Raw genomic sequence first — 15375 nt, forward strand, 5'->3', positions numbered from 1 at the left:
TGTGGCTCACATTATATTTCTATTGAATTTAGAGTGATAGACAAGGTCTACATCTTGGGGTGCCGAGTAATAGGTGTATACATTTATTAAAATTCATCGAACTGTTCATTAAGATTCATGCATTTTACTGTATTTAATTAAACCATAAAGCCCCGTGATCTTTTCACCACCCAACACATCTTCCCTGAATGTGTCTACAGTCTGCAAAGGTACAGACTACAAAGAACTCCCAAGTAGTAAGAGCCACCTTTAGCAAGGTATTCCACACTGGTGGAAGCTTCCATTTTTAGCATCATGAACAAAACCACTGGTATATCTGTGTTTGTGCTTATATAGAGAAAGTATGCAGGAAATTATTAAGTCCAGTAAACCCAAGAACACAGAGGACATTTCTGAAAGACTGAAATATTTGGGGCGGGGACACATTCATGCAGGGTTTCCTTTGGGCCACTTGTATGGGGCCCCAGGGAAAGAACACAGGGGTCAGGTGTGGGGGCTGATTTAGGACACTCAGTCCTTGATGGGATCACTAAGGTACATATAAGGTCTGGATCTTATCTGTGTGGGTCAAAACCCGTGATATTTTCTGTTCACTTGCAGAGGACTGGAGAGAGTCACAGAGTAACACTTCATATAAGTATCAAGGCTTCATACTTCAGCCACAGCCCTCTTGGATGCAGGGATCAGGTACAAAGTCCAGCCTCCTTAGGAATCACAGAATGTCTACAGAAATGTAGAGTGCTTCTTGTCCAAGTGGCCTATTTTACAAAGAAACCAAGGTCCAGAGAAGTTGAGTGACTTGCTTCATGCCATACTGAGTTAGAAGTGGCAGGACTGGGACTTGCTTTCCTGTCATCTGACTCCCAAACTGAGAAACACGAGCATGCCAACGAGGTTCAAAAAACATGCTTTGTAAGCTAGAAACACAGCTTGTTTATTTCTGACGGGAGGGGCACCTGGCAGGATTGTTGGTACCTGTCATTTATTAGCAGGATGCTCCGCTAGCAAGGCCTACTCAAGAGATGAAATAATATTCTATACTTTGGTTTGTTCAGCACATGATCAGAAAAAAAAAAAAAAATAGAAAGAAAAGAAAGAAAAAAAAATCAGCCCTTAATCCCAACATTCAGATAAACACAGGCCTGCCAACACATTCCAAGTAGCCCTACCTTTGTTTAGGCAGTTGCCCCCGCCTCCTCCCTTCCCCCACCCAGAGCCGTCTCCTTCCTCCTCTCCAGACAAGGTGATTAAAATGTGGACCTTGGAATCATTGTAGAAACCTGCAAATCATTGTTACACAAGCACTATCTGTATAATAGCTCATCACTGCGATGGGTTAAAGATCCCCTTGGTGCCAGGCTGTGGGTTAAGAATTTTCTTATGTGACCTCATTTAACCCTCACTACAGCACTACACTTGAGCAAAGTCAAGTTCAACTGCAGTCCCAAAGCTACTAAAAAGTGGTTCATTTGAATCCGGATCTGTCTGACTCTAAAGTTTCTGGCTGTAGATTGAATAAAGAAAGTAATTTTGGGGAGGTTAGGGAGGCTTCATACCCAGGATTCAAAACTGTTCAAGCACAAGCAAGATTTCATACAAGTCTATAGGCTTGATACTTCAAACTAAAATACAGCCCTGTGGTTGGAAAGTTCAGGCCTCTTTAGGAAGCCTTCCCTAATCCCATTTCCACCAATCAGATTCTCCCCTGCTTTGATTGACATCCTCCATGGCACAGTACCCTTCCTGCCTTGAATCGGTGGTCCACCGTCTTCCCCTGCAGATCCTTTTTAGGCAAAGAACTCAGTGAAAATAAGTTCATTCATCTTTGTATCCCCTACTGCATCTTCCCTAGTAGATTGCATACCTACCTTGCGCAAGGCAAGAAAGGATAACTAAAACCAATGTGTACCATTCACTGACTAAAATGTTCAAGTTTATATGTTCTATTGTTGTAATTAGACTGGAGGTTCCCCAGTGTTGAGTAGGGACATCATTACCAAATCACTTACTAATCATCTTTGTGGAATCATAAGAAGAGGCTATTTTTTGGTAACTATTACGGTTTCCACCCAAAACACTTCCTGGCTTAATACAATCCCCTCATATAGAGACAGCATTTTATAGTTTCCGATACTGGTCCCACCTAATGACAGCCATCTCCTTGGAGGGTGGCCCATGAAGACCACTTACCCGTCTGCCCCAGCCATTAGCATTGAGTCGCTGGAGCCCCAGCTCTCAGCATCACACCCAATTCTGAGGGACCTAAGCCACTGTTCTTTCTTACCCAGCTCCAAGAGCTCCCAACACGCCAGATGGATATAGCTATATAGCAGGTAGCTCCAGGCCAGCTTTAGAGATCTGGAGAAGCATGCTCATCTCAGGTTTATCAAGGAATCAGTATTGGATTGCTCCTTCCAAGGTTCCTTGAAGCCCCAGGCTAATCCATCGGCCTCCCTTGGGAAAGGGATATGTGGACAAAGGGAAGGAGTTGGTGGTTCAGATCTGGAGAGCAATAGACAGCTTCTTATTTCCTTCTGGGGGAAAAGGCTCTGGACAGCCCTGACTTTGATGGAGAAGGGAGTGTCCAGCAGATTCAAGTACTGGCCAGGAGAGAGAACCAGGTACAAGAAAGAGGCCACTGAGGAGGAGATCCTCTCCTACCTTCAGATCAGTTGGAATTCCTATCCAGAAACCATTTGAAAGTTCTCAGGGACAAGCTCTGCTCCAAGGGAAAGGCTAAGAAGAGTAAGCCTTTGCCAAGTAGGAAGCATTAACGACAACTGACCAGGGTCAGAGGTTAGGTAATGTGCCCAAGGTTATACAGCAAGTAGGTGGAGGGCCAAGGTTGTTGTAACCACAGCAGTCTGGCTTCAAAGTTCTTGTTCTTCCCTAACAGGCAAAACTGGGGATCTGATAAGTAACAAGCCTGGGGGATTGGGCAGCAGAAAAGTTGGGGACCAGATCAGGAAGAGCAAAGGACAGAAGTTGAGGAGCTTTGCACACTATTTGACTTGGAACACTGAGTCATGATTGCCTTGATTTATCTTTGCCGCCACTAGACTGCAAGTTTCTGGAGGACAGGGTCCTATGGTTTCCGTAACCACAGCTCCATATGCTTGATATGACATATGTGCTCAGGAATGTCTGTTGAATGCTTGAGACTTCTTGAGGGTTTCTGAAGAGGAAAGGAGGAGTAGAAGGGATAGGAAGGAATGAGGCCAAATGCTCAGGAGATCTTCTCTCTCTGGAAAAATAGTTCTTTTCATGACATAGAGTCAGAATTTCTCTGAGGCCTGGTATCCCTACCCTGAGGTTGCAGGCCTGTAGCAGGAGGGTGACCTGTTTTGTTTACACACGCAAAAAGTCAAAGGTCAGGAATGTTACCATGTGGCCAGAGGTGGCTTGATCAAGAAGCACGTACATTTTTGTGATTAACTTTCCTTACAGCCCTCACAGTCTAAGAAGGTACCCAGGAGTCCCGAGGTGGGGCCTGGAGCCTAGCGGGGAGTGATGGCAGAGCTTGCCTAGGGAAGCACTGGGAGATATTGAGGGACACAGCTATAATAGAAGAGAACCCAGGTCACTTCCCCAGAATGCCATCTACTGACCTGCCTTGAGGCCCGAAAATTAGGCACAGTGATCTTAAAGCAAGTTAAAACATTGCGATCTTGAAGTTCTAGCCAAAAGAGGAGTTTGCATCTCCCTCCATTTTTTTTTTTTTAAACCAAATAGTTCTCTCAGATGAGAAACCTCTTTAAGCTCCTCCTCCCTCTTCCATGCCCAGGCGCATACCCCATCTGGCGCCCTAAACCAGGTCCTGATACCAGACTTTGTACCTGGCCCAGCTGGTGGCTGGGGAGGCTCAGTGGTGCCCAGGCCTCCCCCCTGCTGGGCGCTAAAGATAACCACCACCACTGATGACCTCAGGGAGGGCCCAGCTCTGCTTAACACACTATCACATTTGCAATCACAGGATGGCAACATTCCTTATTATACTGCTATAGAGGCAGCAGGGCTACTGGGAACAGGAATCCTCCACCTGCCAGTCCCCATCTCTCCCTTTGCACTGAGGACAGAAGAAAACAGCCAAAACAGGCCTAGTAGGTAGCAAGGAACAAAAGCAGCATTTGTCAACAGCTAATGAGGAGAGGGGAGACTACTGAGTTTAGTGGTCTGGGGTGGGGAAGACTGGGCTGAAGATCCCCAAGTTTATCCCTGAAGGGGGTTCAGCTCATAGGCAGTGTCCTGGGGACAGAGACCAGGCCTGGCCCCTGGCCCTCCCCTTCAGGCTAGACTGCTAAAGGCCCACACTTCATAGCCGTCTGCATGCCCACGAATGTAAGAATATAGGGTCTCTGACCAGAATCCAGAGTCAGTGCAGGGCCACTGCAAGCCACCAGCCGAGCCCCCATCTGCGCTGCGTAGGCCAGAATTTCCTGTTGCCTAGATGCTAGATGCGGGGTACCTACTCCCCCGAGCGCCATCCAGAGGTTAAGCAGCTGCCGGCCTCCCAGCCCGAATGGGATCGGCCCCCAGCGCAACTCTGCAGGACCTTTCCGGAGGACCGGCCCGCCCCCTCTCTTTCCCGGGCCCGGTACCTGAGGGGACGGACGCCCTGCAACCTCGCTTCCAGCCAACCCGGAGAGAGGACGGCGCGGGCCCCTAGCACCCCCGGACTCCCGGCGGAAAGCCTCGCGAAACGCAGCATCCGGATGCAGACAGCCATGGCTCACTATGCCGGTGTCCCAGACGGAGGAAACTTTTAAAGTAAGCCGAGGCGGGGCGAGCGCGAAGCAGGCGGAGACGCGGGGAGGGTCGCCTCTGCCTATGGGGTGCGGAGGAGTTGGTCCGGCGGGGCGGGGCGAGGTGTGGAGTGGAGGAAGAGACTCCGCGCGGGGCCACATTCCCCTGCGGCCCGCCTCCTCCCACTCTCGAAGAATTGCCCTGGTTTCCCTCTGGAACTGAGGTCCGCGGCCGTAGCCCAAGGCAGGTCTCCCTCCCAACTACCAAGGACCTGGTTTTTGGGGCGCAAGAACTTGTTGATTTCGTAGAGGAGAACCAGCGAGGCGTAAATGCGGGGTGGGTGGTGAGGCCTGGATGGGTCTATTCCCCTTGGACGGTTTAGCCCGCGGGTCACGTGCTGTCGCCTCCCCTCCCTTCCAGGGTTGAGAGCCAGAGACCAAGGGAGCCGGCGCAAAGTGCCTGTCCCCAAGGCAAGCCAGCTGGGGTATAGGGCCCGCCGGGACTGGAGAGGACGCCGGGACAAAGAGTGCTGGGGGTGAGCGAGTCCCCGCCGAGGCCAGATGTCAGCTTCAGAAGGGAGGACAGTTAGTACCCTCATCTCCCACGAGGCAGCCACCCATCCCTCCCCCAGGGCCGTTGCCGTCACTCGCCCGCCTGTACAGTAAGGTGCCCTCAAGGATTGCAATTGGTGTCTCCCAGTCCCTCATCTGTTTGCCCCAGCACAGTTCCTGTGAGCTGTCCCAGGTGTAAATGGAAAACAATCTCACTCTCTTTCCAGCCCCTCTTTATGGTACCTTGAGGCCCGGGTGTGGCTGGCTACAGGACAGAGAGAAAGTGACAGCTCATCTCTGGTCCTGTCTGGGAAAGGTGGCACTGGGCACCAGAGTGGCACATGTGCCAGGTCCACACTGTCTTGAGCCTTGACCCTTCCTCCAGAGAAGGAGGAGAGCAATGGGGGAAAGTTCCTGGCAGGGTGACCTCCCTTCTCATGACCCAGAGGCAGTGATGAAAGCTGGGCCAGACAGGAGGAGCAGCTAAGAGTGGAGCCTGGCCTGAGAGGACTTTTGCCCTTATCTGGGAACTTTGGCTCTATTGAGGTCATGAGGAGACTATGCAGCTCTTCTTCATGATCTTGAGAGTGACCTCAGATCCCCCTGAAACCCTGGCTCCTGGGGAGGGTCTCCACACTTCAAATTGTGTAGGGATGGGGCAGGAAGGAAGACAGAGGAGCAGATAGATTATGAGGAGCTAGGCTTGCAAGGGCACACCTTCTTGATGAGACTAACTCACTGACTGATAGCCCAGCCCATGCATGTGGAGCACTGGCAAGTAACGCACTTCTAGGCTGTCAGCCTGACAGCCTGCCAGGTAGGCTCTGCCTCTAGCTTGTGGGGTGACCCTGGGTAAGTCGTTGCCCATCTCTGGGCCTGTGAAGTGAAAGATGAATACAGATCTGGGAGTCCCTTCCACTTTCCTTGCTAGTTTGAGGGTCAGTCCTGGGGGAAGAGAGTGATGAATTCCTCCTTGACTTTGCTCTAGCTTTGGCTTTCCACATACTGGATTTTCATGCCTTCCCAGACACCTGTGCCATGGAATCACAACTGCCAGTTTTATGATACCTTCCTCAAGCCTGATTTTTCAAGGATGTTATCTCTGGCCCCCTGCAAGGAAAATTACCCTGCAAGGAAAAGGCATGCCTTGGTATGTGTCTCTTTTTTTAATGGATGAAGAAACTGACATCCAGAGAGGTTCAGCTGCTTGCCCAAGGTCAATGTGGACACGGTGAGCACAGGCCAAGTCTCTGCCCATACTTGTTTTGTGGCTTTAGATAAGTCTTGGAGCTTCTCCAGCCTTAGTTCTCATCTTTAAGGTGGGATAAATAATACCAGCCTCCTGCAGAGCGTTGGGGTAAGTGATACGGGAGAGCTCCCTCACCACAAAAGTTTTAAGCCTCCCTCACTATAGAAATTTTTATTTTATTTTATTTTTTTGATTAAAGAAATTTTAAGTCTCCTTTTTCCTAGTTTCTTAGCTCCTTAGCCCCGGGCTTTGATTACTCTTCTAATCAGTTCTGAGTCCTAGGCTAAAGATTTCTCCTAGCCTGAATCTCAGGATGTTTCTCACCCCTGCCTCAGATAACTACTTAAAAGCCTGTTGTGGGGACAGAGCCAGGAGTGCAGTTTCCAGGCTCTCGCCCTCATATGGAAATGTGCTCACTCGGGTAATAAATGGCCATCGACTGTGATTGGATGGCTATCAGCTGTAACCAGTGAGCCATTGGCCACTAATATAACAGCTGTGGCTACACTAGCAGAAAATGGGGGCTAGCGAGAAGACGGTGGCTGAGCTAGCAAGCGCGGATTGCAGTTAGGACGGCGAGCGCGGGTTGCGGATTGCAGAGATGTGGACAGCAGGTTGCAGACAGTGTGGCTCCTGCTTCCTGTGTCTCCAACCCAGCTGCCAGAGAGACTATAGTGGTATGACTCCCCTACCTATGGCTCCGTGGGTGTTCCTTTTTGACTTCACCATATCCTGTGTTCTTATGTGAGGAGCGGGAGCTGAGACCCCGAAGGCTGCCCCGAATGACACCTGGGACTTCCCAACATCCCCCAAGCCATTCCGGACCTAACTCTTGGCCATCCCAGAAATCAAATAGGTTTTAACATTCCCCCAGGCCAGTATACTTGTTGATTGTAATCACTGAAGTCTGATGTTCTTTCCAACCCATTCTGGGCCCAGCTCTGGGACAGTTGACGCCACCTAAATAACTTGAATGGCCACAGGCTCTATAGCGCTGACAGATTTATTAATTAAAATCTATTTTCCCTCATTTAGGGGCTTTGGGGATGCAGAGGATACCCCAACAAGATTGCCAGTCCCAACCAAAGAAGCCAACATGGTCTTCCAGGTAGGTCCCGAGACCCTGTCCTCTCATCTGAGATCAGATAGGGCAAGAGTTCCGTGAATCCCCCAATAGGTAGGGACAGCTCGACACCCCTGCCCAGCAGGAAGCAGATACAGAAGAAAAGACCTCTGTCCCTCAACTTCCCATAGACACTTTATGAGGATCACATCTCTCAAGGGAATAAACAAGGCAGGCAGTTAGAGATAGGCATCTGGTCTCTACATTACCACCCAGAAGACTTCCCCTCTCTGTCTGAAACTTCCCTTTTCCGTTGTAAACAAATGGGTACAAGATACCCAACTAGATCAAACCGGCCACTCAAACCTGCGCAGTTCAAAAAAAGATGAGGTAATAGTCTCTTGTGAATCACAGGTTTCAATCAGGTGGTCCCACGATGGAAAGGAACAGCCCATTTGAGAGAAAAATATAAAAACCCCCAAGGCCTCATTAGTTGGCGCCCTTGAGCCACTCTCTACTATTCAGGTCCATATTTCTTTGAAGTGTACTATCTCTTCTAATAAACTACTCTTTCACCACTTTATTTCTGTGTCTCATTTCCTGGACATTGTGCCGAGAAGGAGAAGGTCTCACTCTCCAGTAACATAAGGGTGTGGCACAGAACTGGTACTTGACCAGTTTTCAGTGATTGTGAGTTTTTTTCTCCATCCTCTCCTTCCTCCTGTGTTGAGGACTTCCTCTGTGTTAGGTGTTGCAAACCTTTTTTAGGAGGAGGAATTATTTTCCATCTCTGCAAAACCTTGAGAGTCCTAGTAGGCACTGGTTCCGTGGAAGGGGAAGAGGATTGGGAGAAGGGATAGTGAAGATACCTGATGTGGAAGTCTCTGAGCCTGGGTATTGGATCATGTTCACCAGAATACTTGGGTCATTTTGAGGGAGTACTGAACAGGGCACGTGGGCCATCCAGGCCCTTCAACTTTCCTCCCTCTTCCTTCAACCAGCCCAGTTCCTCATAACTCCCTAAGGGGCTTTCTGCCTGCACCGAGCCTGTCTGCTGTGTGCTACATGTGACTCACATGGTTTATGGTCCCTATGATTTTGCTCATGCCATTGGCTACCCAGAGAAAGCATTTAGTCCCTCCCCTTTGCCAATATCCTCATCTGTGCTTCAAAACGGGCTCAAACTATAAACACCACTTAATTGATTTTTAAAATTCTTAGTATCAACTTATGAAAAGCGTTCAGAAGACTTAATCGCAGTTCGGAAACAATGTAAATGCTATGAACCTGGCGGTGGTTGAGAGGTAAAGGGGAGGAGATGGGGAGTAGAGGAAAATATTCTTGCTTTGTAAATCAAGGTGTCAAGAGATTCTGTCTACCAATTATAGAACATGAATTAAAGGAGTAAGTTTTTTAAAGTTACAAAGGCAACCAGTATATCTACAAAATAACAATAAAACTATTTAGAAGGACTTGGGGAAGAGAGATGAGAGTACAAATCCTTACCTATCAAACAGAAAATCAAGAAATGGCTGAATAAGTATTTGTTTAGAGGTAAATAACAGAAGAATATATAAAATGGAAATGGTTAAAATAGTTCAAAATGTTTCCTTTTGGACTTGAATAGACATTTTTTAAAGAAGACATGAATGGTCAATAAGCACAGGAAAAGATGCTCTATCACTAGTCACTAGGGAAATGCAAATCCAAAGCACAGTGAGATACCACCTTATACCCATTAGGATGGCTATTATCAAAAAAAAACAAACACTGGGCGCCCGGATGGCTCAGTTGGTTAGAGTGCGAGCTCTCAACAACAAGATTACTGGTTCAATTCCCTGGCTCAGCTGGTTAGCGAGTCTTAATAACAAGGTTGCTGGTTCAATTCCCACATGGGATGGTGGGCAGCGGCCCCTGAAACTAAAGATTGAAAACGGCAACTGGACTTGGAGCTGAGCTGCGCCCTCCACAACTAGATTGAAGAACAATGACTTGGAGCTGATGGGCACTGGAGAAACACACTGTTCCCCAATATTCCCCAATTAAAAAAAAAAAGAAAAGAAAAAACAAACAAAAAACAAAACAAATATTCATGAAGATGTAGAGAAATTGGAACCCTGGAGAAACACACTGTTCCCCAATATTCCCCAATTAAAAATAAATAAATAAATCCAAGAAAAACCAAACAAAAAACAGAAAACAAATGTTCATGAGGATGTAGAGAAATTGGAACCCTGGAGAAACACACTGTTTTCCAATATTCCCCAATTAAAAATAAATTAATTAATTTAAAAAAGAAAAAAACAAACAAACAAAAAACAAAACAAATATTCATGAGGATGTAGAGAAACTAGAACACTTGTGCACTTTTGGCAGGAATGTAAAATGGTGCAGCTGCTGTGAAAAATGGTATAGCAGTTCCTTAAAAAATTAAAAACAGAAATGAAAAATCATGATTCAGCAATTCCACTTTTGGGTATGTACACAAAAAAATTGAAACTAGGGACTCAAGCAGACATTTGTACACCAATTTTCGTAGCAGCATTATTCACAACAGCCAAAAGCAGAAACAACCCAGATGTTCATCAATAGATGAATAAACAAAATATGGTACTGTGTTTCCCTGAAAATAAGACCTAACCGGACAATCAGCTCTAATCCGTCTTTCTAATCTCTAATCCATCTAATATTATTATATTATACCAGGTCTTATATTAATTTTTGCATTAGAGCTGACTGTCTGGCTAGGTCTTATTTTCAGGGAAACATGGTATATACATACAATAGAATATTACTCAGCCTTATAAAGGAAGGAAATTCTGACACATGCTACAACAGGAATGAATCTTAAAGACAATAAGCTAAAGTGAAATAAGCCAGACACAAAAGAACAAATATTGTATGATTTCACTTATATGAGGCCCCTAAAGTAGTCAAATTCATAAAGACAGGAAGTAGAACGGTGGTCGCCAGGGGCTAGGCAGTGGAGGAATGGGGGAGTTGTATGTATATGGAGTTTTAGTTTGGGAAGATGAAAGTTCTGGAAATGGATGGTTGCACGACAATGTGAATGTACTTCATGCCACTGAACTGTACCCCTAAAAATTGTTAAAATGATAACTTTTATTTATGTCTCTTTTACCACATATAAAGAAAAAGATTCTTTTTAGAGCATGGGACTAAGAGGAGAGGTGGATCAGAGAACTGATGCTTTTTGTTAGAAAGCATTTATCTTGTACTATTTTCCTAAGACAGTGTACATGCTTTACCTTAATAAATTTTTTATTAACAGGTCAAGGGAGGCACCCTGACTAGCGTCGTTGATCATGTACAGGGACCAGTGTGTTTCGTGAGGTTTTCACTGTAAAACAGTGAGTGCAAAGGGGTTACATAGGCCTGCAGTCAGCCTCCAAGTCAGGTCTGGGAAGAATCCAGCTCTGCTGCTTTTTCTGTCAGTGACCTTGAGCAAATATCTTCTCTCTGATGTAATTTTCATAACTCTCTGTTGAAATCAACTATTTCCAAGTAGTATATGAAAAATGTTCCTTTTAAAGAATTTTCTTCCCTGTGTGAGAAGGGATCTGTCTAATAAGAAATGCAGCAATCATGAGGAGAGGTGGGAAAAAAGGAGACTGCTGGCAACCCCATAAAAAAGAGAGGAGAGGAGGATGAGAAAGGGAGTTTTTTAATTTTGAAAGAAGAGATGACCGTGACTTGGAACGTAATACGTATACTTTGCCAATTAGCTCCAATACCAAAACAAAACAAAACAGAGCAGAACAAACAAAACAAAAGAGTAGCCAATACCCCCACCCCCCAAAAAACCCCAAAGCTGTTAAAAATTCTTCTAAAAGTGGATGTTTCTGATTTTCAAACTGAAGTGAAAATAAGGAACTTGTTCTCAACTTCTGTGTAGAGTAAAATTATTTGATCACAGCTAATAATTGATGGCAGACACAGGAAGATGTAATCTAAAATGATTGGTATTTTCTTGCTGCCCCAAATTAAAAAACTAAGTAAGCTGCCATCCCAGCAGCTGCCAAAAGTTGTGAAAGCCTTGCTTTTATAAGAGAGTGTAGGGCAAAAATCGCTCTTTGGATGATGTCATTTTTAAGTTTTTGAGTCAAAATTAAAAGATAGTCAACTGTGAAGTCTTGGATAAGGACCCAGTGTCTTGGTAAATTAGACCAAATCTAATTTATTTTCCTGTCCTCATACATTTGGTTCAACAGACATTCATTGAGTGCTCACTTGACAGCAGGCGCAAAGCTGGGTGCTCAGGTCGTATGAATGAGATAGAAAGTCTGCCTTCCGGAAGCTCACTGTCTAGTGGAGAACCCCAACCCTGAGACTGATGATGGCATGCGGTGTGGCCAGTGCTGTAGGAGATGGTACACAGGCACCTTCCCGGCATGTCACAGGTCTCTTAGAGGTCTGAGCCAAGTCCTGAGAAATGAGCAGTGTATTAGTTTCCTACTACCACTGGAATAAATCACACAAATTTAGTGGCTTAAAACAGCAGTTTATTCTCTTACAGTTCTGAAGTCTGAAGTGAGTCTTGTGGGACTAAAATCAAAATATTGGCAGGTCTGGTTCCTTGTCGAGGCTCCCTGGGAAGAAGGTGTCCTTCTCTCTTCCAGCTCTAGTTTTCCTTGGCTTGTGGCCCCAGCACTCTCATCTCTGCCTTCATGGTCACATCGCCTCCTCCTCGTCTATGTCCAATCTCCCTCTGCCTTTCTCATAAGGATATTTGTGATTTCATTTAGGGCCCTCCTGGATAATCTTCTCCATTAATCCTTAATTTAATCACACGCTAAATTATTCAACCACTCCCCTTTTGATGGATTTGACTTTAAATGCACTATTAATTATACATTAAGGACTTGTATACATTTGTATCTGTTTCCAGACTCTCTTTGTTGTTCCATTGATACCTGCCTAAGACAATGCTAAACTGTTTTGGGTTTTATTGTAAGGTCTAACATCTAGTTGGGCAGAACGCTTGTAGCAATTTTTTTTTCAATTTCATGAAGTATTCTTGGCAATTCTTGTACATTTATTAATTAGATTTTCTATATGAATTAGATTTTTCACTCTGATATGCATTTTAAGATCATTTTTACCTAGTTCTAAAAACAAAATAGAAATCTTTGGGGGATTTCTAGGTGCAATTGCTTTAAATTTGAAATTTACTTTGGGAGGGCTGATTTACAGGAACATGATCTGGCTGCATGTGTAAATTTAAAGGAATCCATGTAAATAAGTAAATTACATAAAAAGATCATTTGCATTAAAAACTGCCTTGATGGCTCCAATCTTCAAGGGCTATCTGAGTCTGTCTTTATTTCAATCTACCTCTCTGGCTGTGACGACAAAAAACATTAACCCTTCCTAGCTACTCTTAGAAAGGTTGTTGACGCATGCTGCATAGTGCTATTTGGCTCCTTCTTATATGTGTCTCTCTGTGGGGCCTTGACACACTTTCCCATTTTATTATCCCCATTCCACAGAGGGAGAAACAAGTTAGGAGAGGTGGAAGGACTTGCCAGGATTGCATTGGAGTTAGCAGTCACAGTGTTGGCCTGACGCCCAAGAAGCAGCTGTGTCTTGTTTTTGTCCGGATCTTTGGCTTCTCAAGGGCTGTGGTACTTGTGTTATCTTTTGCAGCTCTCCAAAGAACCTCAACATCCAAGCACAAGATGGCATGTGATTTGGGGGCTGCAGCACAGTGCCAGTCTATCATTCCCAAGGAAAAAGCTGCCCATAAATGACAGGCTCCACTTTCTCATGAAGCCGTGGGTTTCCAGCCTTAGGAGTTTCAAAAATCTTTCTCAAAGTGAACAGCTGCTGTCAATTCCTCTCTCTGCTGTCCTGCTTCCCCGGGCTGTATCTCTGCCTGTCTGCACCTGACCCGTTCTTCAAAGCCCAACTTAAATGCCACCTCCTCTGTGGAGCCTTTTCTGATTTCTTCTTTCTTCCTAGGCTCCTCCTCCCTTCCTTGCTGGATATGAGCTACCTTCCTTGGAGTGCAGTCACTTACTTGCTGTGACTGTCTTTAATTAGTTAAACAGATGACCTCTCTGAGCATCAATTACTTCTTTTGTAAAACTGAAATAATATGTTCTTATGTGGCTGTTGTGAGTTAAGAGAAATAATACGTATATGTAAAACACAATCCTTGGACACAGAATGCGCTTACATATGTCAGTCTGATGTTATCACACTTAAACATATACCCTCACAGCCCTGCACATCCAACACACAGATTTTATCTATATGTGTTAGAGCCCTCAATCTTTCTACCTTACATAATAGTTATTTGTGTTGATCTAGGCTTGGGGGTGGGGGTAGGGAAAGTACGGTGTAATGAAAAGAAACAGAATTTGGAATCAAAAGGTTTGGGTCTGCCTCTCAACCAGCTATGTAACTGAGGACAAGGTACTTCTCCCTGAGTTTCTTCCTTCGTAAAAGGAGATACACGGTAAAATGCTCCTTGTAGTCTCTTCATGTACATTATCAAAATAAGATAACGGATGCCCAAGGACTTTAGAGATTGCCAAGTGCTAATGTCTTCTTACCCAATTGCCCTTGACTATTTCCCAGAAGCCCAGCACAGTGTCTCACTGGGGGCTGGAGGGATGTGCACAAGGATTTGTTTCACGAGTAGGCCATTGCACTGACTTCATTTGGCCTACACATTCCCCTCTGAGATAAGCCTTAATATCCCCATTTCAAAGATGAGCAAAGTGAGGTTTGGAATGGGTTAAGTGCTTCACTCATTCATTCAACAGACATCTGAATGAGCAACTACCATGCATCAGACACTCAGACACTGGGGATACAAGATAAAATCCCTGCCCCATCCCCCAGTCCAGAGCAGAGGGCAGACATAGAAATATAAGTATAACACAAGTCAGATTATGAATTATAGGTAACATTTATTGGGTATTTACTAAGTGCTATTCACTGTGGCAAGCTTTTCCTGTGTTTTACTCATTCAGTCCTCCCCAAACTCTATCAGCTAGGTACCATTATTATGCCTATTTCTCATGTATCCATAAATATGGCATGGTGATTGCTCAAGGTTTCATAAATAGCAAGAGGCAGAGCCAGGCTTAATACTCAATTGGTCTAGTACCAGAGGCCCCACCTTAGCCACCAAATTCTACCACCTCTGATAATAAGGTAGCACACAGGGCATATCAGATCCCCTGAGGGAGGAACCCCTACCTCAGTCTGGGGTTCACCATTGTCAAGGGAGATTTTATGAAGGACCAAGAATTAGCTAAGCAGAGGTGCTGGGAGAAGCCAGGGCCATTCCAGAGAGGGAAAGGTGAGGAGGCCACCTACTGAAGATCCACACAGCACCCAGGCAGGTACTGGGGCTTGTGAGGAGGCTGCAGAAGCCGGCAGGGATCAGTACAGAAAGGAGAGTGATCTACATCCTAGAGGTGGCTGGAGGTTTGAAGGGTTTTAAGTGGAGGAGAGAGTTGGCTAGATTTTTAGAAATGTCACGTGGGCAACTGGGTAGAGGTGGATAGGAGGAAGAGAGACTCAGAATAATCCCAAGCACCAGTTGATGGCAGCCTGGGGCGGGGGTGACTGGGTGAGGAGAAGATAAGAGAGATTCAGAGGTTAAGTTTTCTGGATGAAGATTTGGGGATTGTTAACTAGAGGACAGGAAGCAATTTTGAAGGACTCACAGTTTCGACTCCTAACCCAGGGGAATGAGGGTGATCTCATGAGGTCAGTTTTGGATGCTGTGGGGA

At 45.6% G+C, this 15375-nt stretch overlaps 1 protein-coding gene and 1 long non-coding RNA gene across 2 annotated transcripts in view; one reads left to right on the forward strand and one right to left on the reverse strand.

Moving 5' to 3' along the window:
- ACSF2 (acyl-CoA synthetase family member 2) overlaps window positions 1-4851 on the reverse strand; it is a 30440-nt gene extending 25589 nt beyond the window's left edge. The window contains exon 1 of the mRNA XM_033089646.1: window positions 4599-4851. Coding sequence (XP_032945537.1) covers window positions 4599-4726 — 128 coding nt within the window. The 5' untranslated portion in view covers window positions 4727-4851. The remainder of the gene's footprint in view (window positions 1-4598) is intronic.
- Window positions 4642-7730, forward strand: LOC117013019 (uncharacterized). Its single transcript, XR_004421260.1, has 3 exons — window positions 4642-4767; window positions 5164-6525; window positions 7579-7730. It is a non-coding gene; the product is annotated as an uncharacterized LOC117013019 (long non-coding RNA).
- The last annotated feature ends 7645 nt before the right edge of the window (window positions 7731-15375 follow it).

This window comes from Rhinolophus ferrumequinum, chromosome 21 (assembly GCF_004115265.2).
Source record: "Rhinolophus ferrumequinum isolate MPI-CBG mRhiFer1 chromosome 21, mRhiFer1_v1.p, whole genome shotgun sequence".
NCBI classification, from domain to species: Eukaryota; Metazoa; Chordata; class Mammalia; order Chiroptera; family Rhinolophidae; genus Rhinolophus; species Rhinolophus ferrumequinum.